This window comes from Chiloscyllium plagiosum, unplaced genomic scaffold (genome assembly GCF_037043375.1).
Source record: "Chiloscyllium plagiosum isolate Xiang-an unplaced genomic scaffold, Cpla_swu_hap1 HiC_scaffold_23, whole genome shotgun sequence".
Classification (NCBI taxonomy): domain Eukaryota; kingdom Metazoa; phylum Chordata; class Chondrichthyes; order Orectolobiformes; family Hemiscylliidae; genus Chiloscyllium; species Chiloscyllium plagiosum.
The window spans coordinates 59,022,244-59,048,608 of record NW_028270161.1 but is presented as its reverse complement, the minus strand read 5'-3'; the positions used below and the strand labels follow the sequence as shown (position 1 = coordinate 59,048,608).

Below are 26,365 nucleotides of genomic sequence, written 5' to 3'. Positions count from 1 at the left end.
AGAAAAGACAACTGCCATTAACAATTTCTGGTTTTGTTTCTGATTTACAGCATCTGCAGTTTCTATTAACCCTATCTGTATTTCTCATGATTTTATAAACATCTATAAGGTCACCTCTCTACCTCCTACACTCCAGTGATAAAAGTCCCAGCCTATCCAGTGTCTCCTTATAGCTCAAATTTCCATACCCGGCAACACCCTGGTGGATCTCTTCTGAAACCTCTACAGTTTAGCAATGGGCAACCAGGACTCGACACAGTATCCCAAAAGAGGTCTCACCAACTTCCTGTACAACCTCAACATGACTTCCCAACTCCTATACTCAAAGGTCTGAGCAATGAAGATAAGCATGCTAGGCATCTTTTTTTTAACCACCCTGTCTATATGTGACAAAAACTTCAAAGAAGTATGTATCTGAGCCTCTAGGTCTTTCTGTTCTACAACACTAGCCAAGGCCCTATCATTAATTGTATTTGTACAATCCTTGTTTGTTGTACCAAAATGCAATACGCTGAGCAAAACAAAACCTTTGCTACTCACCTAATCTATGCCTCTCATGATTTCATACATCTCAGCCTCCTGTTCTCCAGGGGAAAAAAAGTTCAGCCTCTCCTTATAACTCAGGCTCTCTAGTCCTGGTAACACCCTTGTAAATCATTTTTGCACCCTCTCCAGTTTAATTACATCCTTCCTACCTCAGAGCAAATAGAATTGTATGCACCAATGTCTTGCACAACTGTAACATATGATGTCTGTTCTCAAAGGTCTGAGCAATGAAGACAAGTGTGCCAAACATCTTCACCACCCGATCTACCTGTGAAAGGGCTTTCACGAAACTAGTGTATACCTGCACCCCTAGATCTCTGTTTGACAACACTCCCCAAGGCCTTACCATTAACTAAGTCCTGCCCTGGTTTGTCTTCCCAAAATTCAACACCACATTTATCTAAATCCATCTGCTACTCATCACCCAGTTGATCAAGATCTCATTGTACTCTTAGATAACCTTCTTCACTGTCCACTACACCACCAATTTTGGTGTCATCTGCAAACTTATTAACAATGCTTCCTACATTCTCATCCAAATCATTTATGTAAGTAACAATCAACAGTGGAACCACCACACCACTGTTCATAGACTTCCAGTCTGAAAAACAACCCTCCACCACCACCTTCTGTCTCCTACCATCAAATCAATTTTGTATCCAATTGGCTAGCTCTCCTTGGATCCCATTATGATCTAACCTTACAAACCAGTCTAAAGCCTTGCTGAAGTCCATATAGACAACATGTACTGCTCTGCCTTCATCTATTTTCTTGATGGAATTTTCTATGGGGAGAGTAGGAAACAATACAGGCACAGTCATTAAGGTATGAAAGTACAAGGTGAGAAAGAGGGGCTGAGCAGGACTGGATCAAAAAAATGGTTTGTGTGTACTACAAAACAGCAGTGACAATCAGGATCTGTGCAGGCACCCATCACAGCCTCTTCCCTCTACAAGAAGTGAGTAGAGTTAAAGTTACGTTTAATGTAAAACCAAGTTCAGCCAGTAAATGAGAGTTCTGGTGGATGGTGACTGAGTTACCCTTGTTTAAAAAAGGAGGGTGGAAGTCTCCTGGTGTGGAGTGTTATCAATGAAGAAGTGTCATAGTGAAGAAGAGATGGTTAGGGCTAGGAAATTAGAGACTGCTATTAATGATGGATAGTAAAAAAATTACAGATATGGGTGGGAAGAGTCTGGAAAAGGGGAGAAAAGGAGAGTTAGAATCAGATAGAAAGAAATCCACTCAGTTGTGCAGAAACAGAATAGTGGGCATTCCTGTTTCTGAGTGTTCAGATGGAGGTATGAGAAGGTTGTCTGAGATTGAAGGAAGACCTCCAGAGGAAACATCATCAGTGAAAGTCCTGGAAACAAGAGTTTGTTTGGTGGGGTCACAAGCCCAAGGGAGGAAGGAAGAAATGCCTTTGACTACCTGAACAGCAGTGGTTCAAGAAAATGACCCATCACTTTCAGGATGAGAGGCATATGGATGGACAATAAATTGGGGCTTACCAGATATAAGAAGAATGAATAAAAGTCCATTAGCAGTAGGAGGTTCAAATTGATGATCCCCATTATTGGATTGTTACATTTGAATCTGATCCCCCAGCTCTTCCATATGTGCCATTATTTACTTTCACTCACTTTCCTTAATCCCTCACACTTCAGTGACATGTACCTTTTGCCTAAATCAGTATGACAGAACCATTTAATTTGAATTATTTAATTACCTCCTCTATTCTGAATGTAGTTGTGATGAAATACCTTCCTACATTTGCAAAGCAAAAATGAGATAATCTTCTTCTGACAAATAAACAGAAGCTACACCTCGTGTAGAAGAGAATCTGAAGGACTAAGAGAGTCTATTTCTTGCAGTAAACATTTCTTACTGAAACCTCTTTATCTCCAAAAACAAGCTGCTTACATTCAATTGCTGAATTTGAGTGATCACAAGTATTTTATCTCCTCCAATGCTAGTCAATTCAGAAAAGTGTGGACGTGCTCGGAATGCCTTTGAGTTATTGGTCCATGGACTACCTGAGGCTGAGAGACAGTTTCCATTTCCAACTCATTAATCTTCCCACATCCACTATGATGTTGAAGAGTCTGGTGCTGGAAAAGCACGACCATTCAGGCAGCATCCAAGGAGCAGGAGACTCGACGTTTCGGACATAAGCCCTTCATCAGGAATCGGGCACCGCGCATCCAATATGATGAATGAAATATCTCAACTCTAGTGTCTTGGACATCCCCTGCTCTCTATACTTCAAAGCTGGTGGAATAGGTAGACATTAACGGTAATGTTACCACAGTCCTGCCTAAGGAGAAAGTGAGGATTGCAGATACTGGAGATCAAAGTTGAGAGTGTGGTGCTGGAAAAGCACAGCAGATAGGGCAGCATCTGAGGAGCAGGAGAATCGACATTTTGGGTGTAAGCCCTTCATCAGGAATTCTGCTCCTCGGATGCTGCCTGACCTGCTGTGTTTTTCCAGCACCACCATCTCTGCTACCCAACAGGACAGATTGTAGACTTTCCATTGAATTCCACTCCCCCTCCAGCCCACCACCTTCGATTGCTCAAAACCTGTTCCATCTCCAGCTTCTCCCAGTCTTGTTGAAAGGTTAAATCTTTGACTGACTATTTCCAACATTAACTTTCTTACTTCTTGAATTCTATCTCTTTGGTGAAGGTTTTAGAAATGCTCTTAGCTTAGTCAGTTTTTTACCTCTGTGAAGCACTTTATATTGTTTTAATAAAGCAAATGTCTCAAAGACATGCTGTTGTGATGTTCACCAACAGGTGCAATCCTTCAGCACTCATTGTTACGATTGGAATAAAAAATGGACTATTAATATTCACTTTCCCATTACCTGATTATTGTACCTCAAACCTTTCATGACCTAAAATGGTTTGAGAATGGACACATACTGACCTAATGTAGCTGCTGTGATCACCTGACGATAGATTAAGGAAAGTCGAAAGAACCCATATGGAATAAATCAAATGAGAATGCAGTGAGGTTATTACCTTACCTAAAGATTGACAATAGCTAACTGAATCAGTGTTCAAAAATGTGCTCCTCTTGTTTAATTAAGTGAAAAATCACACAACACCAAGTTATAGTCCAACAGGTTTAATTGGAAGCACACTAGCTTTCGGAGCGACGCTCCTTCATCAGGTGATTGTGGAGGGCTCGATCGTGATAGCTAGACAATATGTTGAAGGTGTTAGCCCCCTGTGTTCTCTGTCTATGACCTGATGTTTAGATTGATTCTAATCTAAAAAGTGAGATAACAGAGTTTTACATAAATTCATGCAGTTTTTGAGCTCAGAGTTCTACATGAATGTATGCAGTTTTTGAGCAAAGTGCAATGTAACTCTGCAAGTCTGTGAGGGGGTGCATGTGTGATACACACACACACACACACACACAGATATTCCTACACACACATACGGACACAGGTACATACAGACACGCACACAGACACTCACACACACCCTTATAGACACACACACTCCCACACATGCACCCCCTCACAGACTTAAGACACTCTGCACTCACTACACACACACACACACACACTTTCTCACACTCACAACGCCCACCCCAGACAGACACACACACACAGACAGACAAAGACCCACATGCACACATATATTTTGTGTGGTGAATTTGTACTTGTAGAGTTACATTGCACTTTGCTCAAAAACTACATACATTCATGTAGAACTCTGAGCTCAAAAACTGCATGAATTTATGTAAAACTCTGTTATCTCACTTTTTAGATTAGAATCAATCTAAACATCAGGTCATAGACAGAGAACACAGGGGGCTAACACCTTCAACATATTGTCTAGCTATCACCATTGTTAACAGCCAACCTGAGAATGCAACTTTAAAAAAAAGGTTTTGTGATTTATACATGAAAGAAGTGAAACTATCACTGTATTCTAACAGATGAAAGGCTTAACAGACAATCAATTTTTCAATGTATAATTTCAGTTACATCACACTGCAAATTTTTGCTATAAATTCTGTGTTACGATCGAGCCCTCCACTATCACCTGATGAAGGAGCGTCGCTCCGAAAGTAGTGTGCTTCCAATTAAACCTGTTGGACAATAACCTGGTGTTGTGTGATTTTTAACTTTGTACACCCCAGTCCAACACCGGCATCTCCAAATCTTGTTTAATTAACACTTGCATGATAAATTAACGTACTGACAGAAGAAAGGTTGTCTGCAGATTATACCTGCTGGTTGAAGAGACAGGAGCAAGACTATATAAGTTGTGCAGCAAAGTACGGAAAGTCAATGTACTGATAACAGCCAGGACGCTACAAGCCTGTGTCCTTGTCAGTCAAGGCTGAAGTCATTGTCTGCTGAAAAGGCAACTTGGAACAACCATTTACCAAGAACCCAAGATCTACAGATGTCAGCACTGCTACAGAAGACAAGTTAACAAGCAACAGGTTTAAAATCTAATGCGTCAACGACGTTTTATAAACTGTATAGACTATTCTTCCTACCCATAGAAGTTACATTCTTGTTTATAAACTTAGTGCCTGTATTTGCATGTGTCATGTTTAAAGTTGTATTTTTGTTTTTTTTTCAGGGTTACTGAGTTATAAAATTCTTCCCTCAAGTAAACCACGTAATCTACTCCTACATTTTGACCTCGTTAATTATGTTTTAATTGAAATGATAGCTGTATGCTGAGAATAATTGTTTTTGTGCAACTGACAAAGAGAGGGTTAAAAAGAGAGGAGCCTAAAGGCCCTCCTCAACTGATTGTAGCATTTACATACTTTAGCCCCTCACTGGATAATCAAAAGTCATGTTATTTTAAGCTATGTCACAGTAACTCTGTCAATGGTAACACCCAAAATATAATAAATTAGGTTTTAACCTAATTCTGAGTAAATTAAAGCCAAACTGATTCTGTCCAACTGGTGTTCACAGATTAAATGAAAATAAGTATTTGAAGTAATTAGTAAAGTATTAGATTTTACGGCAAAAACTGATCTGTTTTAAGATTCATTGACAGAAGCTTTTATAAATTATAATTGGGTTATGTTTGAAAATCCTCCCCAGAAACTCTGATGATCGTTGTAGAAATGCTTTGATTCACTGTGCATAAGAGACAGGAATGGATAGTCATTCTCTGTAAAGACCCTTTTCTTAATATTCACTGGTCGGGACGTGAGGCTGTCAGAGAGAGGTAAGTGTACTGTGGTGATCTGTACTGCATAGATGACACAAAGTTCTCTGTCAGATGGTGTCAGGGACTCAGTCTTGTGGATCCTGAGGACCCATTGGGGGCATTCTAGAAAACAACAATTTCATCCAGATTGGTAAGTAATTCCATGACAAAATAAACATTAAGGTTCTCCTTTCATTCACTGGTTTAGAATAACTGAGATTGGACATTTGGTAGCATTAAAGGTATTGTAGCATTTCGCACAATTGCCTCCAAAGAGTTTGTTGCTACCATGGATACAATCCCATGTCTTTGCACATTGTGCCTACTCTAATATTAAAGTTCAGCCAACTTGTAGATAGTGAGGATTGCAAATGCTGAGCAGGTTAGGTCAGGTCAAGGAGGGCAGTGAGGAGAGGGATGGCTGGACCTCCCAGAGGGTTGGATGAGGTGGGGGGAGGGGTGGTGGTTGGTGGTGGGACAGCTTGGAAGCTGGGGAGCTTACAACCTTGTGGCGTCAATATAGAATTCACCAGCTTCCAAATCTCTCCAACCCTCCCACCTCATCCCAGGTCCGGCCCTCCTCTCCACCCCACCCCTGACCTAACCTGTCCATCTTCTTTCCCAGCTATCCACTCCAACCTTCCAACTGACCAATCACAATCACCTCTGACTTGCATCCACCTATTGCCATCCGATCTACCTTCCGCAGCAGCCCCCTCCTCCTATTTATTTCTCACACTCTTCCCCCTCCCCGACCTGATGAAGTGTCCCGCCTGAAACGCCGACTCTCCCGCTGCTCTGATGTTGCTTGACCTGCTGTGTTTTTTCCAGCTCCACATTTTATCAACTCTGCACTGTTTTAGTCCTGAAGTCTGCTGCATCTCTGTCCCTGCCTCATCTAAGAGTTTCTACCGACAACCCAGAATTCCTGCGAGCCTTTTCATTTACAAACTGACAGCTCTTCCCTAAAGGTGTTCCATTCCTCTCAATAGCATGTGACTGTATAATGTCAGAATACATTTTTATATCATTAACATTTGCATGTGACAACAGTCAGACAGGTTTTACCATCATTAATTGTGGTGTTCTCATTTTCTCCATCACAGTTCACCAAGGGGACACTTGACAAACCTGATTCACTGATGTCTGACATGGCCTCTGTGTATCCTTTCCATTGGTTTTATCTCAAATGTTCAGGGAACCTCCTCCAGTTGTTTCACTGTAGGATTTGGCTTGCTTTGCTTTGTGCCTGTTCTTTTTTAGAAGTTGCACTTAACAGTAATTAATATAAAAGTCTATTTCACTAAGGATTTTGTCTAATGGTATTTCAATTTGTGTAATCATATAAATCATCAGATAATTGAAATATGGAAGGCCATTTGGCCCATCTGGAAAGTTCCTCCAAGCCTCTCATTTTAACATCTATCACTTCATTTAAGTAGCCACTATTCTATCATTATATCAGTTCCATTCATTGAACATGCCTTGTGTGACAAATGTAATTTTCACATGTTATCAGCTTGTGGAATCATTGAATGATTTAGCAGAGGACTAGTCTATTCAGATCATTGCATCTTTAAAATATCTATCCAATTAGAAACAGTCCAGTTAATTGTGTAATGTTACATAGAGGTTGTACCCAGTGAAACAGTATGTGGAACAGATTGGTTAAAATGTTAGGGAGCATGAAATTCCATCTGCATCAGACTTAAGGATGACAACACATTGACACTCCAATAAAAAAGCTGATTCCATGGAAAATAGGTGGTGTAAGCTACTTATTAGTACTGATGTAGTCTCTAGGAAGATACCCTCACTGCTGATCAAGTTTTTCTTGAAAAAGGGCTCAAATGAAACTGGAAATGGAACGTCTGCCCAGCTGTGGTCTCACCAACATCCTGTGCAGTTGTAGCAAAATGTTTTCTTTCTTGCACTCCAATCCCTTTGTAATAAATGGGCAAACAGATTCCTGAAGAAGGGCTAATGCCCGAAACGTCGATTCTCCTGTTCCCTAGATGCTGCCTGACCTGCTGCGCTTCTCCAGCAACACATTTCCATCTCTGATCTCCAGCATCTGCAGACCTCATTTTCTCTTCAAACATGATATTTGTCTTCCTTACATCGAAAAGAAATTCTCCTTTTCTATTTTTAACACTAAAGTTAATCACTTCATACTTCCCCAAATTACACTCCATCTGCCAATTTGCTGTCCACTCACTTAACCTGCATCCTCCCTAACAGCCTTGTGTCGGTCAACTTAGATAGAGTACTCTTGTTATTGTGTCATAGAGTCATATAGCATGAAACCCTTCAGTCCAACCAATCCAAACCAACCATAATCCCAAAATAAATTAGTCCTGCCTTCCTGCACTTGGCCCATATCCAAATTTATATAATATGTTCTGTTTGTCTAAGTCATGAGTATAGATTGTAAATAGCTGAGCTGATGATTTGATTGTATATATTCTTAACAAAATGCAGACAATATCAGGAGCCTCAGCAGGTGAGTGATTTTGGCATTTGAATTCCCCCTTTAAATGTATGCCTGTTTGAGATTTAGATTTAAACATCAACATGCAATAATGTTTAGATTAGATTACTTACAGTGTGGAAACAGGCCCTTCGGCCCAACAAGTCCACACCGCCCCGCCAAAGCGCAACCCACCCATACCCCTACATTTACCCCTTACCTAACACTAGGGGAAATTTAGCATGGTCAATTCACCTAACCTGCACATCTTTGGACTGTGGGAGGAAACCGGAGCACCCGGAGGAAACCCACGCTGACACGGGGAGAACGTGCAAACTCCACACAGTCAGTCGCCTGAGGCGGGAATTGAACCCAGGTCTCTGGCGCTGTGAGGCAGCAGTGCTAACCACTGTGCCACTGTGCTGCCCGTTCATTGAATGTGGGTATCATTGGCTGAGCCAGCATTTACAGTATTGCTCATCCCTAATTGCCCTATGATTTGAGTGGTTTGATATTTCAGAGGGCAATTAAGGGTCAATCACATTGCTGTGGGTCTGGAGTAACATATAGACCAGGCTGGGGAAGGATGGCAGATTTCCTTCCCTAAAAGACATTAGTGGTTCAGGTGAGTTTTTACAACATCGACAGTGACTTACTATTTGGTTAGTTTTTAATTCCAGATTTTTAAATTGAATTCAAATTTCACCATCTGCCATGGTGGGATTCGAATCCACAGACTGGGGTTGTACGATTTGACACTATCACGACACACTGCAATATAGTAAATGATGGAAACAGACCCTTCAGCACTGAACAAATTTCCCAAACAAATAGTCTCCTTTACCTGCAGTTGGCCCATATCCTTCTAAACCTTTTCTATTCATGTACGTGTCCAAACATCTTTTAAATGCTGCAACTATACCTGCATCTACCACTTCCTCTGTCAGTTCATTCCACATATGAACCACCTTCTGTGAGAAAAAGTTGCCCCTCAGGTCCCTTTTCTTTCTCCTCTCACCCTGGTTTTGAACTTCCCGACTTTGGGAAAAAGACCTTTGTTATTCATCTTATCCATGCCTGTCATGATTTTCTAAACCACTATAAGATCACCCCTCAACCTCTTACATTCCTGTGTGAAAAATCCCAGGCTATCCAGTCTCTCTTTATAACTCAAACCCAAACAAGAGGATAATTCTGGTGAAGATGAACCTAGAACAATAATAACTTGTCTATGACAGCAGATTACAGTTCATCTTTTGAATGATCTTTCCCTATTTGTTCATAGTACATTTCCTTGGATGGAAATAGTTTAACGACAGAACAGCTTGTTCAGCTCGGTAAAGCATGCTACAAAATCAAGGTAAGATAGAAATCCACCCCCATTTCAAGTGGTCTACAAAAATATACCACAACATGTCATTACACAAATGCCTGTATCTTTTAGCTTACCCCAGAAGCTGAAAGGAGGGTCAATGAATCAAGGGACCTTGTAGAAAAAATCATCAATAAAGAACAAGGTGACATATTATTTCACTTAAAACTTGTGTGTGATAAATTGACTTGAATTTTGATGCATGTCCTGCCATCCAGTGTGTGAAATCATTGGATAATCAACAGAGATTTTATGGAGCAAATTTAGAATTAACCTGTGTTTGTTGTGTATGCCATTACCTATAATTTGTTTCAATTTACAGTGGTGTATGGAATAAACACAGGTTTTGGGAAGTTTGCCAGGACTGTTATCCCCATTGAGAAGCTCAAGTGAGTATGTTCTAATGTGATGCTACTTTTGTTCACATTCCATTGCTCTCCTCAATACTAAAGCCTTTTATTTTCACAGAGAGCTGCAAGAGAACGTTATCCTCTCCACAGCAGTGGGTAAGAAATATTTGATTTAATTTGATGTGATTTGTTATTGTCACATGTACCTATGTACAGTGTAAAGTTTTGTTTTGTGTGCAGTACAAGCAGATCATACCATATAAAGTGCATTAAGTTGCCATTCTCATCATTCCATACTTTGCTAAGACTGTAGACTTGGGAGTGGCTCTTTTCTCTGTTTCCTGATACTGCTCACCTTTCACTGCTTTAACATATTATCAATGAAGTATAAATAAAACTTACCAGGTGATATGGTGACCTTTCGCTAAAATAGTCTTGTTAAAAGCAAAATCTGTTCACGATCTTTCATTGGAGGCATGAAAGCAACTGCAAAATTCAGCTTAACACAGGAATTTCTAAATGAGTAAAACCAAACTCCATCAAGTTCATCAATTACCTACTTGGTGGTCACCTAATAGAATTATAATGAAAGATCAACCAAAATTGCTCGAGAAACTCAGCATCTGTAGAGAGAGAAATAGAGTTAATGTTCTGAGTTCGTTATGACTCTTCTTTGGAACTCTGAGCTCAGATTAATGATGGAGGTTTGGCTAATCATTCCGATCTATCACTATCGGTTTGTCTGCAACAAATCAAGACACAAGATGAGGAAATCCCATTATGTTGGGCAACTTGTTAACAGCAGATTCAAAATCACATAAGAAGTAGAAGCAGAGATTAGGCCATTTAGCCCATCGAGTCTGCTCCACCATTCAATCATGGCTGCTGTTTCTCAACTCCATTCTCCCACTTTCTCCCCATAATCTTTGAGCCCCTTGACAATCAAGACCTATTTATCTCTGTCTTAATATACTCAATGACCTGGCCTCCACAGCCTTCTGTGGTAACGAATTCCACAGATGCACCTCTCTCTGACTGAAGAAGTTTCTCCTCATTCTCTGTTCTAAAGGATCTTCCCTTTACACAAATGCTGTGCCCTCGGGTCCTAATCTTTCCTGCTAATAGAAACATCTTCCCAATGTCTACTCTATCCAGGCCATTCAGTCTTCTCTAAGTTTCAACTAAATTCCGACCCCCTTCCTAAACTGCATCGAGTATGTTCCTCTCCAGCCTGCTACACTTAACCCATGTCTGTCTCAAATTACTCACACAACAACTCAAAATTCGATCTCTTTAACTTGCTTTTTAATGTGTGAATGGGCTGCCATTGAAATTATCTGAAACCTAATCCATAGACTTGTGACCAACTCACAGAAATGGTGGCTCCTAATATTTTATTCATGGCATGTGAGCATTTAATGTCCATTCCTAATTTCCCTTGAGAATCATTGAACCAGAAGAGGTCCTTTAGATCATTGCGCCTGCACCGACAAAATAAAATACTCTAAGTCTATATTAGTCCCAATTTCCTACATTAGGCCCACAGCCGTGAATGTTATGACACTTCAAGTCCTCTTTCAAGCACTTTTTAATGGTTGTGAGATTTCCTGTCTCAATTCCCCTTCATTCCAAACCTCCATTGTCTTCTGGATGAAAAAAATTCCTTAAATCTCTTCTCAACCTCTTGCCTTCCATCTTAAAATTCTGCTCCCTTGTGATCTACTAAGCTGCTTTCTATCCACCCTGACCATGCCCTTCATGATCTTATATACCTCTATCATGTCCCCCTTAACTTCCACTGCACCAAAGAAAATAGCTCTCAAGCTTAACCAGCCTCTCTTCATCACTGAAAAGCTCCAGCCCATGCAACATCCTGGTGAATCTTCTCTGCAGCCCCTCCTGTGTAATCACATCCTTACTACAGAGTGGTGACCAGAACAGGACACAGTACTCCAGCTGAGGCCTAACCAGACATAACTTCTAAAATAAAATAAAATAAAATAAAGGACTGGAGAAACCTGGAACAGAAATTGTTGGAGAAACTCAGCAGGTCTGGCAGCATCTGAGTTAACATTTTGAGTCCAGTGATCTTTTTCAGAATTGAAGTTAAATTCCACTGGCTGCAATGGCTGGATTTGAACCTATGTCTCTGGAGCATTTATCCATGCCCTTGAACCAGTCCAGTAATATTCCCACGTGCTGCCAGCTCCTGTCCATAGTTGATGGTAGTAATGGCAGCAAAACTGTCCACACTTGCATACTTGCAAGGAATCAGTGGTTCAGTGGGTAACACTGCTACTTGACAGCACCAGCTGCTTGGGTTCGACTGTGTGCAGTTTGTACATTCTCTCTGTGTCTGAGTGGGTTTCCTCTGGGTGTTCTGGTTTCCTCCCAAAGTCCAAAGATGTGCATCTGAGGTGGATTGGCCATGTGAAATTTCCCCATAATGTCCAGTGATATGCAGGCTAGGTGGATTAGCCATGGGAATTGCAGAGTTACAGAAATAGGGTAGGGGGATGGGTCTGGGTGGGATGCTGTTCAGAGGGTTGATGCAGACTTGATGGGCTGAATGGCCTGCTTCCACATTGAGAGGATTCTGTAATTCTATATTATCCTTCTGTAATAACGCCTAGAGTCTGAACATGCGTAGTTAAATGTGGAAATATGGTTGGCATGGTTGCTCACTGATTAGCCCTTCTGCCTCACTTCCAGGGACCTGGGTTCAGTTGCACCCGCGGGTGATTGTCTGTGTGGAGTATCCACATTCTTCCTGTGTCTACATGGGTTTCCTCTGGGTGCTCCGTTTCCTCCCATAGTCCAAATATGTGCAAGCTGGCTGGATTGGCCATTCTAGATTTCCCATAGTTTGCAGGCTGGGTGGGTTAGCCACAGGACATGCAGGGTTAAAGATAGTGCAGGATAGGCATGTCCCGTTGAAGGCAAAGGATAGGAGAGGCAAGATTCATGAACTGTGGATGACAGGAGAAATTGTACGACTAGCCAAGAGGAAAAGGGAAGCATACATATGGTCGAGGCAGCTAAGAACAGAATGGGCCCTTGAGGAATATCGGAAGAGTAGGACCAGTCTTAAACAAGGAATCAAGTGGGTTAAAAGGGGTCATGAAATAGCTGTAGCGAGCAGAATTAAGGAGAATCCCAAAGCATTTTATTCTTATATAAGAAGCAAACGGGTGACTAGAGGAAGGATTGGTCCACTAAAGGATAATGAAGGAAGGCTGTGCGTCGAACCTGAGAGAATGGGTGAGATTCTGAATGATTATTTTGCATCAGTGTTCACTGAGGAGGGGAACATGATGAATGTTGAAATTAGAGATAGAAGTTTGATTCGTCTGGATCATGTTGACATAAGTAGGGAGGATGTTTTGGGTAGGCTAGAGGTTATTAAGGTGGACAAATCCCCAGGACCGGATGGGATCTATCCCAGGTTGCTGAGGGAGGCGAGAGAGGAAATAGCTGGGGCCCTGACAGATATCTTTGTAGCATCTTTAAACACAGGTGAGGTGCCTGAGGACTGGAAGGTTGCTCATGTACCCTGGACAAGAAGAGTAGTAGGGATATTCCGGGTAACTACAGACCAGTGAGCCTGACATCAGTGGTGGGAAAGTTGCTGGAGAAGGTACTGAGGTATAGGATCTATTTGTATTTAGAAAAGAATGGGCTTATCAGTGGTAGGCAACATGGTTTTGTTCAGGGGAGATCGTGCCTTACCAACTTAATAGAATTCTTTGAGGAAGTGACCAAGTTGATAGATGAAGGAAGGGTTGTTGATGTCATATACATGGACTTTAGTAAGGCATTTGATAAGATTCCCCATGGTAAACTAATGGAGAAAGTGAAGTCACATGGTGTGCAGGGTGTTCTAGCTAGGTGGATAAGGAACTGGTTGAGCAACAGGAGACAGAGAGTAGTAGTTGAAGGGAGTTTCTTGAAATGGAGAAAGGTGACCGGTGATGTTCCACAGGGATCAGTGCTGGGGCCACTGTTGTTTATAATACAATAAATGATCTGGAAGAGGGGACTGTTGGTATGATTAGCAAGTTTGCAGATGACATGAAGATTGGTGGAGTAGCAGAAAGCATAAGGGACTGTCAAAGAATATAGGAGAATATAGATAGACTGGAGAGTTGGGCGGAAAAGTGGCAGATGGAGTTCAGTCCAGGAAAATGTGAGGTGATACATTTAAGCAAGACTAATTCTACAGCGAATTATACAATGAACGGAAGAGCCTTGGGAAAAGTTGATGGGCAGAGAGATCTGGGAATTCAGGTCCATTGTACCCTGAAGGTTGTTGCACAGGTGGATAGAGTGGTCAAGAAGGCATATGGTATGCTTGCCTTCATTGGATGGGGTATTGAGTATAAGAGCTGGCAAGTAATGTTAAAATTGTATACAATGTTGGTTTGGCCACATTTGGAATACTGTGTACAGTTCTGGTCGCCATATTACCAAAAGGATGTGGACATTTTGGAGAGGGTGCAGAGAAGGTTTACGTGGATGTTGCCTGGTATGGAAGGTGCTAGCTATGAAGAGAGGTTGAGTAGGTTAGGTTTGTTTTCATTAGCAAAAAGGAGATTGAGGGTGGACCTGATTGAGGTTTACAAAATCATGAAGGGTATAGACAGGGTGGATAGAGATAAGCTTTTTCCCAGGGTGAAGGATTCAATAACGAGAGGTCACGCATTCAAAGTAAGAGGTGAAAAGTTTAAGGGGGATACATGCAGCAAATACTTCACACAGAGGGTGGTGCGTGTCTGGAATGTGTTGCCAGAAGAGGTGGTAGAGGCAGGCACAATAGATTCATTTAAGATGCATCTGGACAGATGCATGAGTAGATGGGGAGCAGAGGGATACAGATGCTTGGGAATTGGGCGACAGGTTTAGACAGTAGATTTGGATTGGCTCAGGCTTGGAGGGTCGAAGGACCTGTTCCTGGGCTGTAAATTTTCTTTGTTCTTTGTTCTTTGGTTACAGGAATGGAGTGGGTCTTGTTGGGATGCTCTTCAGATGATTGCTGAATGGCCTGCTTCCATACTGTCAGGAGTCTGTGACTCTGTGACCATAGCATGCACCATTAAAGTCTCCACAAGTGTAAATCAATGAATTTACAAGAATTTTGACTTTTACCTTACAGTTTCTCTATTAAAAACCCTGACAGATTAATAAACTGTAACAAGGTGTTAAGATTACACATAGCTACTATCAAAGCACTTACTGATTCTGAAAATGTAATTTGGCGTTTGTGCCATGTTAGTTTTTTCCAATCTGCTAAAATTTCCACAGTTCTTCTAATATAGTAAACATTTTTCTACATCATATACCTTTTAACTCCTAATGTCAGTGCCCCAATCCTTTTATTAAATGCCTGTAAAACATTACAAAATGTGAAGAATAATCAATAGATTCTTCTTTCTGGTTTGCTATCCGTAAGAATTCTTCAATGTGATTAGCTACTTACTATGTTATGACCGGTTCCTAGGCGAGGGTCCTCAATTCATTACGATGCAAGATGGAATACCCCCAAATGCCCATTGGTTGAGGAGGGATGAGTCTACTTCTCTTCTTTATTCAATGCTTTCCTTGGTTGGGTATAACAAGGTTAAGTTAAAAGGATCCCTTTTCCCTATAGATTTCTTTTCCCAGTCCAAATATATTTATGCATTAAACTAATTAAAATAAAATGAGATTCATGTAAATTTAACTTGGGTTTTCTTGAGTTATAGAAAGAGTGAGTTTATTGGCAAATTAAATGTGAGAAATGAGCCACATACACACAGAAGTTAGAAATGAGAGATAATTCCAAAAAGATAAATGTTAAAATACAAACTATGTGGTTCAATAGTTAGCACGGTTGCCTCCCAGTGGCAGAGACCCAGGTTCGATTCCAGTCTCGGGCAACAGTCCGTGTGAAGTTTGCACATTCTCCCGTGACTGTGTGGATTTCCTTCAACAATCCACAGATTGTTGAAGATCTGCTGGTTAGGTGGGTTGGCTACGCTAAATTGCTCGGTAGAGTTCAGGGCGGCACGGTGGCACAGTGGTTAGCACTGCTGCCTCACAGCGCCAGAGACCCGGGTTCAATTCCCGACTCAGGCGACTGACTGTGTGGAGTTTGCACATTCTCCCCGTGTCTGTGTGGGTTTCCTCCGGGTGCTCCGGTTTCCTCCCACAGTCCAAAGATGTGCACGTCAGGTGAATTGGCCATGCTAAATTGCCCGTAGTGTTAGGTAAAGGGGTAAATGTACGGGAATGGGTGGGTTATGCTTCGGCGGGTCGGGTGGACTTGTTGGGCCGAAGGGCCTGTTTCCACACTGTAAGTAATCTAATCTAATGTGCAGGCTAGGTGGATTAGCCATAGTAAAATGCAGGCTTATGGGGGTGTGGGCTGGCTCTAGGCGGTGTGCTCTTCAAAGTGTCAGTGCGGACCAATGGCCTCTTTCTGCACTGTCCAGATTCTAATTTGAGGAGATTCCTGTTTCTACTCATAGCTAAAAGGAGTTCGTTCAGCAGTAGCTTTGCCGACAACTTATTTTCAGCAATCGGAAATAATCTTGTTTTCTTTTCACCTGCACACACAGGGATGTCCACTGGAAAGTTTTAGCCATGTCCCTTCTCAGTACACTTTAGCACAGTGGAACTTGGACCAAATGCTTTCACAATAGCATGCCAGCTCTAGCACACCCCGATCAAGAAGTTGCAGTTGAGTTTTTAAATCAACCTTCTTGTATCTTCCTTGAAGAAAAATGCATTTCATCAATAGCTGCCTTCCCTTCAACCTCTATCATTTCCACAGTCTGAGACACAACCCATAGGTGACACAATCCACTTTTTTAAATGGCATCTCGTCTGCTGAAGTACTACTATCTGAGATTCCCTTGGCACTCAGGTACAATGTCACTCGATTCCTCTCATGACCCAGTATAAACAGTAAATGGATTTCAGACAGCCACTGAATTTATATCCTCAGCTAACTTTTAATTTGAAATTCTTAGAGTCCTAGAGTTATACATCATGGACTTATACATCCTTCAGCCCAAACTGGTCAATGCTGAACAAAATATTCATGCTTGTCCCATTTCCCTGCACTTGGCCCATATCCTTCTAAACCTTTCCTATCTTGTCCAAATGCCTCTTAAATATTGCTAATGAGCCTGCCTCAACCACTTCCACTGGCATCTCATTCCATATGCATATCATTCTCTGTGTAAAAAACGTTGCCCCTCAGGTTCCCTTTTATTCTTTCCGCTCTAACCTTAAACGGATGCCCTCTAGTCCTCAATTCCCCAACCCAGAGAAAAAGACTGAGTGCATTCACCCTATCCATGCCTCTCACAATCTTATGCACTTCTGTAAGATTTCCCCCCCACCCCCACCCCACCCCCTCCCCCCTCAGTCTCCTATGCTCTAAAGAAAAAAGTCTCAGCTTGTCCAACCTTTCCCTATAACTCAGACCTTTGTGTCCTGTCAACATCCTTGTAAATTTCTTCTGCACTCTTTCCAATTTAGTAACATCCTTCCCATGAGAAGGTGACCAAAACTGAACACAGTACTCTAAGTGCTGCCTCACCAATATCCTGTATAAGTGCAACATAACTTCCCAACTTTTATACTCAATGCCCTGACTGATGAAGGCTAGTGTGCCAAAAGCCTTCTTCACTGCCCAGTCTACCTGTGACTGCACTTTCAGAGAACCAAGAGCCTTAAGGCCCTACCATTCACTATGAAACTCTTACCTTGATTTGACTTTCCAAGATGCAAGACCTCATACTTAGAGTCATAGAGATGTACAGCATGGAAACAGACCCTTCAGTCCAACCTGTCCATGCCGACCAGATATCCCAACCCAATCTAGTTCCACCTCCCAGCACCCGGCCCATATCCCTCCAAACCCTTCCTACTCATATACCCATTATCTACATTAAACTCCATTTTTCATTTCTTGGCCCACTTCCCCAGTTGATCACGGTCCTACTACAATTTCTGAGACCTTTCCTCACTGTCCATGATACTGCCTATTTTAGTGTCATTTGCAAACTTATTAACCATGCCTTGTACATTCTCATTCAAATCATTGATATAGATAACAAACAGCAATGGGCCCAGCACCAACCCTAAAGGTACACCATTAGTCACAGGCCTCCAGTCCAATAAGCATCCTTCCACTATTACCCTCTGCTTCTTACCAACAAGTCAATTTTGTATTCAATTTGCCAGCTCACCCCGAATTCCGTGTGATGTAACCTTCCAGAGAAGCCTACCATGTGGAACCTCATCAAAGGCCTTACTGAAATCCATATAGACTTTATGTCTACCGCCCTGCCCTCATCAACCTTCCTGGTCACTTCATCAAAGAACTCTAACAAATTTGTGAGGCATGAACTCCCATGCACAAAGCCATGCTGACTACTCCTAATCAACCCCTGTCTTTCCAAATGCATGTATATATTATCTCTCAGAATCTTTTCAAGTAACTCATCTACCACAGTTGTTAAACTTACTGGCCTATAGTTCTCGAGTTTTTCTTTGTAGCCCTTCTTGAATAAGGGCACAACATTGTATTAAAAATAAACACTTGTTATGGTATAAGTTCAATGTCTCTGGAAGTAATTTGTGCTTCTTGTCTGTTATCTCAATGGAGATTCCCTTGATGACTTGCAAATTTCAGATTGACCTCAAGAGAAGTGAAAACCACACCACAGGGATGACCATATCTTTGTGGGTTGTTTACATTAAGGCCAGCAGCTTCTCTGTTGGGTGTGGAATTGAAGTTAATGTTACTATCAATTTACCTGTGTCCTCCGATCCGTTGTTCAGCACAAGGTTAAACAGCTTGTTGTGAGCTACAGCATCAAGTCACTTTAGAATCCTAAAACCACCAATAATATCACCTCCACAACTTACCCTTTTCCAATGTGATTATGCCAATTTACATACTGGTCAACCTCCAGCCTTTCAGTCATGCTTGTTTCTGTTTCTAATTCCTTTCAAAGGCTGTGGAACCTGTTTTGTAATTTGGTGACCTGAACCATGCACAACATTCTAAGTGTGGTCACACCAACAATTTAGAAAGTGGCAGAAACTGTAAATTTTGAAATCATTATTTAAACTCAAAATTGTTCTTTGAATATGCCTCGGTCTGTACTCTGCTTCACTTGCTAAGTATTGTTGTGACAGATTCAACCAGGATGGCCAGGTTTCTTCTATGTTACAAGGAGCCTGAAATATTTTGATTGTTTGAGAGATGGAAAATAAATCTCTGCTTCTTTCCCAGGTGTCGGGGATCCCTTGTCCCCAGAGAGATCCCGGATGCTGCTGGTTCTCCGGATCAATGTCCTCGCCAAAGGTTACAGTGGGATCTCTTTAGAGACCCTCAATCAAATAATCCAGGCATTTAATGGTAATTAGTTTTACAGTCATAGACATGTACAGCACGGAACAGATCCTTCGGTCCAACTCATCCATGCCGACCATATACCCTAAACCTAAACCATTTCCATTTGATAGCACTTGACCCATATCTCTCTAAGCCCTTCCTATTCATGTGCCCATCTAGATGCCTTTTAAATGTTGTAATTGTACCAGCCTCCACCACTTCCTCTGGCAGCATATTCCATACATGCATCACTCTCTGTGTGAAAAAGTTGCAGAGATCTGCACGGGCGGCACGGTGGCACAGTGGTTAGCACTGCTGCCTCACAACGGCAGAGACCTGGGTTCAGTTCCCACCTCAGGCGACTGACTGTGTGGAGTTTGCACGTTCTCCCCGTGTCTGCGTGGGTTTCCTCCGGGTGCTCCTGTTTCCTCCAACAGTCCAAAGATGTGCAGTTCAGGTGAACTGGCCATGCTAAACTGCCCGTAGTGTTAGGTAAGGGGTAAATGTAGGGGTATGGGTGGGTTGCGCTTCAGCGGGGCGGTGTGGACTTGTTGGGCCGAAGGGCCTGTTTCCATACTGTAAGTAATCTAATCTAGATCCCTTTCAAATCTCACCCTAAACCTATGCCCTCTAGTTTTGGACTCCTCAACCCCAGGGAAAAGACCTTGTCAATTTACTCTATCCATGTCTCTCATGATTTTACTAACCTCTATAAGGTCACACCCTCAGCCTCCAACACTCCAGGGAAAATAGCCTCAGCCTCTCTATATAGCTCAAACTCTCTAGCCCTGGCATCAGCCTTGTAAATCTTTTCTGAGCCCTTCCAAGTTTCACAATGTCCTTCCGATAGAAGGGAGACCAGAATTGTATATAATATTCTAGAAGTAGCCTAACCAATACCCTGTACAGCCGCAACATGACCTCTCAGTTCCTGATGCTCTGACCAATTAAGGAAAACACACCAAACGCCTTCTTCATTTGCTTATCTACCTGTGACTCTCCTTTCAAGGATCTATGAACCTGCACTGCACAGTCTCTTTGTTCAGCAACACTCCCAGGACTTTACCATTAAGTGTATAAATACTGCCCTGATTTGCCTTTCCAAAATGCAGCACCTTACAATTATCTAAATTAAACTCAATCTGCCACTCCTTGGCCCGTTGGCCTATCTGATCAAGATCCCATTGTATTCTGCTGTCCACTACACGTCTAATTTTGGTGTCATCTGCAAACTTACTAACTAGACCTCCTATGTTCACATCCAAAACATTTATATAAACGACGAAAAGCAGTGGACCCAGCAACCGATACCACTAGTCACAGGCCTTCAGTCTGAGAAACAGCCCTCTACCATCACCCTCTATCTTCTACCTTCGAGCCAGTTCTGTATCCAAATGGCCATTCTCCCTGTATTCCATGTCTACCACGAGGAACCTCGTCGAACACCTTACTGAAATCCACATAGATCACATCCACTGCTCTACCCTTATCAATCCTCTTTGTTACTTCTTCAAAAAACTCAGTCGAGTCAGCGAGACATGATTTCCCAAACACAAAGCCATGGTGGTTAACCCCAATCAGTCTTTGCCTTTCCAAATACATGTACATCCTGTCTCTCAGGATTCCCTCCAACAATTTGCCCACCAGCAATGTCAGGCTCACTGGTCTATAGTTCCCTGGCTTTTCCTTACCACCCTTCTTAAACAGTGGCACCACGTTAGCAAATCTCCAGTCTTCTGGCACCTCACCTGTGACTATCGATGATACAAATATCTCAGCAAGAGGCCCAGCAATCACTTCTCTAGCTTCCCACAGAGATCTAGGGTACACCTGATCAGATTCTGGGAATTTATCCACTTTTATGCATTTTAAGGCATCGAGCACCTCCTCCTCTGTGATATCAACATTTTTCAAGCTGTCACCATCTATTTCCCCACATTCTACATCTTCCATGTCCTTCTCCACAGTAAATGCTGATGCAAAATACTCAGTTAGTATCTCCCCCATCTCTGCGCTTCCATACAAAGATCTGCCTTGCTGTTCTTTGAGAGGCCCTATTCTCTCCCTAGTTACTCTTTTGTCCTTAATGTATTTATAAAATCCCTATGGATTCTCCTTATTTGCCTTATTTGCCAAAGCTATCTCATGTCCCCTTTTTGCCCTCCTGATTGCCATCTTAAGTATACTCCTGCTTTGCATCTTACTGACTTCTGCCTGTAAGGCATTTTTTTCATATCCCGATGAAGGAGAACAGTTGATTTTTCCACACTACAGAGTGGGCGGCATGGTGGCTCAGTGGTTAGCACTGCTGCCTCACAGCACCAGGGTCCCAGGTTCGATTCCAGCCTCGGGCAACAGCTGCTCCGGTTTCCTCCCACAATCCAAAAACGTGCAGGATAGATGAATTGGCCATGCTAAATTGCCCGTAGTGTTAGGTGAAGGAGGGAACGTAGGGTGGGTTGCTCTTCGGAGGGTCGGTGTGGACTTGTTGGGCCAAAGGGCCCGTTTCCACACTGTAAGTATTCTAATCTCAATCAGAGGACAGGGGCTCTGGAGACTTGGCGGCATGTGTAGAAAGATGCAGAAAGCTATGAGCAAAGGGAGTTCTCATCCATGAATCACAAAAAGCAAACATCCAAATTCAGCGGGTAAGAGGGAATGCAAATGCAATGTCCATCTCTGCACCACAATGGATTGTGTCATTAAACATTCAGATCACTGCTAGCCCCTGCTTAACAGGTGGTCAAGCTACCAGTGTTCCTGCCACTGCCTACGCAATTGTATTCGGGAGCGATTCCACGGCATTTCAACTCCCCCCCCTCTCTATTTCCATCATGCATTTTTCAACAGTGATCCAGCTTTGATTTTTCCCTCACCCTTTCCTTCCCTCCTGTAGCCTCCTGTCTCTCCTACGTCCCAGAGAAGGGGACAGTTGGTGCCAGTGGGGACCTTGCTCCCCTTGCCCATCTTGCTCTGGGACTGATTGGTGAAGGCAAAATGTGGTCACCTAAAAGTGGCTGGGCAGATGCTAAATACGTGAGTTCTCTGTTGTTTACTTTCACTATATTTTTAAGATTTCAATCGATTAATGACTGTTATTTAGAGTAATGGAACCTTAGGTGCTGGTCTCTGATCATATACGATCAATGATTCTGTATAATCTATGATCCTACATCATCAATGATCCATGTTTCCTAATGATCTGTGATCCTACATCATCATGATCCTAAATGATCCATGATTATTAATGATCTATGATTCTACATCAACTATTATCCTAAATGATCCATGGTTCCTAATGATCTATGATCCTAAATGATCTATGTGATTAACCAGAAAGAAGCCAACCCTTGATCTCTCCAAGTTTACCGATTATTGCCCCATCTCCAACCTTCCTTTGCCCTTCAAAGTCCATGAATGTATTATCTCCTCCATATCCATGTCCATCTTTCCCTGAAATCTGTGATCTTTCCAATCTGTTTCTTCACCGTCACAGTGCACAAAGAAATCTTACCAAAGTCACAAATGTTGATAAAGGCAAACTCGTCTCTTATGTGTGTTATAGCGCCATCTCAGTCAGGGTTGGACTGTTTTGTTGCTAACATCTCTTTCCTAGACTGGGTCTGAGGGCCTGTTTGGTTTGTAATGGTCAATCAACAATGACTAGTCTTAAAGAGACTCTTGTTTTAAACATGGCATATTTTATTGCATGTGGCAATCAAGGGCTAGTGCTTGTGACATCATCAGATTAGGTGGAAGTTAATGCGGTCTCCGATATTAACCCTTTCAGAACCATTATCATATAGAATACATCTTTCCTCACCCTTCTGGAACTTTCTGCAGTCTTTGGTTGACCACACCCTTCTCCCCTAACACCTTTTCAGTGTTGTCTAGCTGGTTGAGACCATACTTGCCCTCGTTGTGATCTCTTCTGTCAAATCAGAGTGGGATAATCATCTGCACTGGCCTCTCTTCCTGCTCCCACATCATTACCTCATGTTCTCTCAAGGATTGACCCTTGCTGCTCTCCAGTTTTTCATCATCCTGCTGCCCCTCCATGACATCAACCTCTGCATGTATAATGTCAACATCCAGTTCTATCTTACTGCCACCTCTCTCGACTAGCCCTACCCCAACACAATCACTAAATTGTCCCATTGCTGAAAACTCCCCTAATTAATCTTGGAAGACTGGAACCATTGCCTATAATTTCTCTACCATTGGGTATATCCCTCTCTCTGGAACTCTGATTCCGTGTACAACTTGTGTACCAGCTTTGATGCCACATGAACTTTCAACCACACATTCACACAGTCACTAGTCCACCTATTTCCATCTTGGTAACATTGCTTGACTCTGTTCTGTCGCATTCCTGATGAAGAGCTTATGCCTGAAACGTCAATTCTCCTGCTCCTCAGATGCTGCCTGACCTGCTGTGCTTTTCCAGCACCACATTCTCAACTCTGTTCGATCACAGACTAGCTATTGCTGAAACCTTCATCAGTATCCTCTTTATCTCCATTGACTAGTTCTAACCCACATCCTACCTTCCATAATCTCAAGACATCTTTGTGCTCTCACACCTACTGGTATCACCCAATTGCTGTTCTGAGAAACGGTCACTCAACCCAAAACATTAACTCTGATTTCTTTCCACAGACTGGACCTGCTGAGCTTTTCCAGCAATTTCTATTTTTGGTTCACCCATTTGCACTGGGTTCATTGACTTCCACCAGCTCCCATTTAAACAATGCTTCAACTTTAAAATTCACAGCCTTGTTCTTAAATCCGTGTCTGCCATGCTCCTCGCTATCTCTAATCTCCTCTAGACTTATAACCCTCCAAGATATTTGAGTTCTTCTGATTCTGGACTGTCTGATTGGAAGGAACTGGACTTCAATAATGGGAGCAATGTCTTAAGTTGCATTGGCCTGAAGCTCTGGAATTCCTACTTCCTTAAACTCAACGTCTCTTTCCCCATTTAAGACATTCCTTAAACACAACCTCTTCAACTAAGCTTGTGTTCATCTCCCTTAATATCTGTTTATATGGCTCAAGTGTCACATTCTGTTTATAATGCCTTGATGAATTGCTGAGATATTTTATTACCTTGAAAGTGCTATACAAATGCAAGGTTCTGCTGTTATGCAATTAGATGTGAATTAAAATGCTTTCCTGATTCTGGATGGTTTGATGGTAAACCATCTTTGACTCTAACTCTTTTCATCAGGTTTTGCAAACTCATGGTCTCCGGCCAATTTCATTGAAAGCTAAAGAGGTAAGAAAACATTTCAATATTTTCTTATCCAGGAAACAGGATTGAAACAACATTTGACTAAAATTCTATCGGCATTTCCAAATCCTATCTCACTGTGTAAAACATGTCCAGTTCCTGCTCTTACAAGAGTTCTCTATGTTTAAACAATGTTTTCCTTTCACTGGCTGTTTATTCATTAAATTTAGGAAGGAAGATTTCACTGGATTTAGTCCCACATCCTGCAGATCTATAAGACTTCCCTTCCTTGAAGAGATGCATATACTCGCTAAGTTATTTGGTGTTTGTTTAAAGTTTGAAATCAGTAATGTATTGCAGCAACATTTATTTCTGTTCCAGGAACAGCAGGTTACTATAGTTGCAGTCACTTTATTTACTAAATTAAATAATTCATACCACTGTGTCCATTTACCTGGCCAAATTTAAACAAAGCTTGGTGGTTAACTGTCAATCACTATCTAACTGATGCATCCTCCATTGCAATGTCTCTACTAATCAGAAGCCACTGGACAACCAATCAGCACTCTATTCTCATACAGCATAAATATTGTTTTTCCTTTATTTTGATATTCTTGGGAATTAGGAGAAAGTGAGGATTGCAGATGCTGGAGATCAGAGTTGAAAAGTGTGGCACTTGAAAAAGCACAGCAGGCTTCATATAAGCCCTTCATATAAGCCCTTCATATTCCTGATAAGTCCTTCATCAGGAATATGAAGGGCTTATACCCAAAACATCGACTCTCCTGCTTCTTGGATGCTGCCTGACCTGCTGTGCTTTTCCAACGCCATACTTTTCTATTTTTGGGAATTATCCTGGTGAACTAAAACAGCAACAAAATGTGTCTTTTTTTCAGTAACACTCAAGTTCTGTACCTCCAAATGACAAATCGGTTTACAAATCAAAATGATTTTCAATGCAGTTCAACCAGCTGTTTGTACTTAGGGAGTGGCCCTGATCAATGGCACTCAGATGATCACGTCACTCGGTGCGGAGGCAGTGGAGAGAGCAACAGCAATAGCCAGACAGGCAGATATTATAGCAGCGCTCACTCTGGAAGCTCTGAAAGGCACCACCAAAGCCTTCGATAGAGGTGAGTGATCTTTATTCTCCTTCTTTGCCCAGTGGCTGATCTGATCCACTGCACTGTAGTCTCCACAAAGGATAGGGCAAGGAAGCAGCTCCTCAATCCAACGCCAGTCACAGCAGGGATCCATCCCTATTCAGCAGGCACCAAGCTCTGGCATACTGGTTGTCCAACCACTTCCTCACGCCTTTTGCATGTTGTAGCCAGGAGTTATGTGCAGTGATGCTTGAGGTTTTATGCCATCACAGCATCCCACAGCTGACCATGAGTCTCTCCAACTTTCACCACCTGCCAATGGCACCTATCAGCGGATTACCAGTTTGATTCGCAGCCTGTCTGACCACATTGTGACCACATTGTGAACACACTGTCCTTGGAGGTGGATGGAACCCAGAACTTCTGGGTCAGAGACATGGGCTATACGCACTAGACATCCAATAGAACCATTAGGCAGACTTTATATGAACTGATCGACTGAAATAGTTACTCCTTGCTGCCGATGCTTTCAGTGAACAGTGCAACCTTTGACCTCTGGTTAACATGATGCTGTCACTTTGTATATTAAACAGATGTCCATGACCTTCGACCTCACCCAGGCCAGATTGAGGTAGCTGCTCGGTTCCGGTCAGTCTTGCATTCCAAGGTTTATCCATCTGAAATCGCAGGTAAAGCACTGG

The 26,365-nt window shown here is 42.2% G+C and overlaps 1 protein-coding gene across 4 annotated transcripts in view; it reads left to right on the top strand.

Annotated features, from left to right (window-relative positions):
• Positions 1-5,645: 5,645 nt before the first annotated feature.
• Positions 5,646-26,365, top strand: part of LOC122561487 (histidine ammonia-lyase-like) — a 45,350-nt gene continuing 24,630 nt past the window's right edge. For 3 of the 4 annotated variants that reach the window (XM_087999729.1, XM_043713233.2, XM_087999730.1), the window contains exons 1-12: positions 5,646-5,763; positions 6,852-6,907; positions 8,227-8,248; positions 9,501-9,575; positions 9,660-9,732; positions 9,910-9,976; positions 10,056-10,093; positions 19,227-19,352; positions 22,225-22,364; positions 24,559-24,606; positions 25,547-25,694; positions 26,258-26,353. In XM_087999729.1, coding sequence (XP_087855855.1) covers positions 6,888-6,907; positions 8,227-8,248; positions 9,501-9,575; positions 9,660-9,732; positions 9,910-9,976; positions 10,056-10,093; positions 19,227-19,352; positions 22,225-22,364; positions 24,559-24,606; positions 25,547-25,694; positions 26,258-26,353 — 853 coding nt within the window. In that variant the 5' untranslated portion in view covers positions 5,646-5,763; positions 6,852-6,887. The remainder of the gene's footprint in view (positions 5,764-6,851; positions 6,908-8,226; positions 8,249-9,500; positions 9,576-9,659; positions 9,733-9,909; positions 9,977-10,055; positions 10,094-19,226; positions 19,353-22,224; positions 22,365-24,558; positions 24,607-25,546; positions 25,695-26,257; positions 26,354-26,365) is intronic. The other variant, XM_087999728.1, reaches the window with a different exon arrangement.